Source organism: Notolepis coatsorum (assembly GCF_963971535.1).
Source record: "Notolepis coatsorum genome assembly, chromosome: 11".
Taxonomy (NCBI): domain Eukaryota; kingdom Metazoa; phylum Chordata; class Actinopteri; order Aulopiformes; family Paralepididae; genus Notolepis; species Notolepis coatsorum.
In genome coordinates this window covers 25,879,318-25,881,772 of record NC_140175.1, presented here as the reverse complement: position 1 = coordinate 25,881,772, position 2,455 = coordinate 25,879,318, and the positions used below count along the sequence as shown (strand labels likewise).

The following is a 2,455-nucleotide window of genomic DNA, read 5'->3' as shown; positions in this document are numbered from 1 at the left end:
AAATACAAATACATTTTCAGTGGATTCTTAAGTACAGCTTTTTTGTAGACATACGATTAGTCTTATAAACGTGAAAAGGTATTTGTAGGTAAAAGGGCATCTGTCTTTTATTTCATAGGCCACATAATGCTAAAATGTTTATACTTCTATTTTAAATGTAAACGGCCAAGGCCTACTGAAACGAGTACAGTTGAAATCTGTATCACTGTCTCGGAGGCTTTATTCTTTTGCTGAAGGTCAAATCCCCGTCTTTCCAATTATTTCTGACATTTAATATCCATTAGAGGAAGCTGGAGTCTTTAATTGCACTCAAACCCCCAAATCCCTATCTGTGTTATTATCATGTCTAAAGGATAAAACGTCATTAGAGCATATTCTCAGGCACACAGACACACAGACACATTCATTCATTCATTCATAGATATCATTTTCAAGTAGATTCGTTTTAATTGGGGACATGTTGTAGTTTTCACAGCATAGTCTCACAGAAGGAGCACTAACGATGTATAAATGAGAAAGGAAAATCAATGTCTATATTTAGCCGTCAATCAAACATTCCATTAACATCATGTATGAAGCTACTAGTTGAGCTCAATTATTGGACAGAAAGCAAACTCTCTCAAACACCAGGTTGAGAATTGAAGCAAGACGTGTGCATTCAAGTATGCATGAAGCCGTTGAAATCCAAGATATGTGGTATTTATAGTAGAGTCAGAGCATCCTCTCCTTCAAGAAACACGTCTCTTATTTGAAAGACAAAGTTCCCACTAAGAAACAGTTATTGACCTGAACTAATCTCGATAAATCACCAATATAATTATACACAAACTAACTTGTTAGCAGATCCACAGGTTTTACATGTCATTTGTTGTTGAAATGTTCATCTCTTATCCAGGGATTCTGGGAACATATCACTTGTATTGTTATTGCATTTGAAAGTTATGTGAGCACAGTTTTCCGATCCCCTATAACGCTCATCTGGTATATCTAATTAGGTAAGGTTGTAGACTGCTAGGTGCCAGAAAGTGAGCAAATATGCCTTCACTTGGGGGCCTAGGGAGCATATGTAATGGATATTCTCTGAAGTAAGTCACATTTCCTAACTTCAGTGTGGTTTCATATCAACGACACTGTGAATTTCCTCTGGACACGTCGACATGGACCTTTGCTGACTTCTTCAACTGTAATCCCACCGCAAATCCCGTATTGGAAATTGTTGCAACACTGCCAAGAGATGATAACATATAACACAGAAGAGATTTCAGCCACAAAGCAGTCCACAGGTGGATAATCCGTCCTCTTGTTTTAAAGGACATGGTTTTGGGATTAATGTCTTCCTTTGTCACCCATTCAAAGAAGTCTTACTGTTTCATCTTTTCATTTTAGGAAATAAAACCACTAGGTTTCAGATTCAATTAACTTTCTACCAAAACAACACACTTGAGTTCTCATCAAAGGCCTTTCAGTGCTTTCGGCTCAAATCTTGAACACAGCGGGAGAGGCTGTGATGAAACAACTTTCCAACGTGGCTAATCCAGGGCGGTCAAAATGGTATAAAACAGCCAGAAGGGCATCTCGGAGTCAGAGCAGTGAAGCCAGAGCCTGAGGACGACATCCAGCCACCAGCTCAGCACCAACCGCACCTCTAAGAAGCCCGTCAACATGAGACATTCTCGCCACGTCGCCTTCGCTCTGGCTCTGATCTTCGAGTGCTACGCCTTGTCCGTGGCGATACCCATGAGCAAGACCGAGGACGGCTCCATGGAGCAGGAGATGCTCGGCTCGCTGCTGACCGAAGAGGGCGCAGAGAGCATGGATCCTGCCATCTTTGGGGGCAAGAGCGGGGCCACCAGGGTGATCGTGGTCGCGGACGCAAGCCTGTGGGGCAACCTGCGGGCCCTGGAGAGAGCCGGCCTGTCCCTGTACAAGCAGAGAGCCGGAGAGAAAGGCCTCACCCTCGACCGCAGAGATGCGGGCCAGGACTTCAGCATCGTCAGGAGAGACACCATGAGGTGCATGGTGGGGAGAGTGTACCGGCCCTGCTGGGAGGGCTAGAGTCGTCCGGTTGCCCTACTTCATGCCTCTGGTCGCCAAAGGTCCAGCCGGAGTGCCGACCAGATGACATCACTGCATCCCGACCCTTTGTCTCATCTTGACCTGTAACATAGTTCGAGGATGATGTCTGTATCTATACCTAGATGATTTTACAGTAGATCTGCAAATAAAAGTTGTGGAATTGTATTTTATGTCTTGTGTTTATTTGCTTCTTGTGTGTGTTGTTTTACTGAATGTACAGTGACTTGTCTTTAGTAAATGGTAAATGGCTGCATTCATATAGCGCTTTTATCCAAAGCGCTTTACAATTTGTTCCTCACATTTGACCCATTCACTCACACATTCACACACCGATGGCGGAGGCAACCATGCAAGGTGCCAACCTGCTCATCGGGAGCAA

General features: G+C 43.8%; 1 protein-coding gene across 1 annotated transcript; it reads left to right on the top strand.

Annotated features, from left to right (window-relative positions):
• Positions 1–1,662: 1,662 nt before the first annotated feature.
• pmchl (pro-melanin-concentrating hormone, like) lies at positions 1,663–2,055 on the top strand (the record flags this gene model as incomplete). The annotated part of the gene is made up of 1 exon (XM_084324865.1): positions 1,663–2,055. The coding sequence occupies one exon, from the start codon at positions 1,663–1,665 to the stop codon at positions 2,053–2,055; it is 393 nt and encodes a 130-aa protein (XP_084180991.1).
• Between the last annotated feature and the right edge of the window lie 400 nt (positions 2,056–2,455).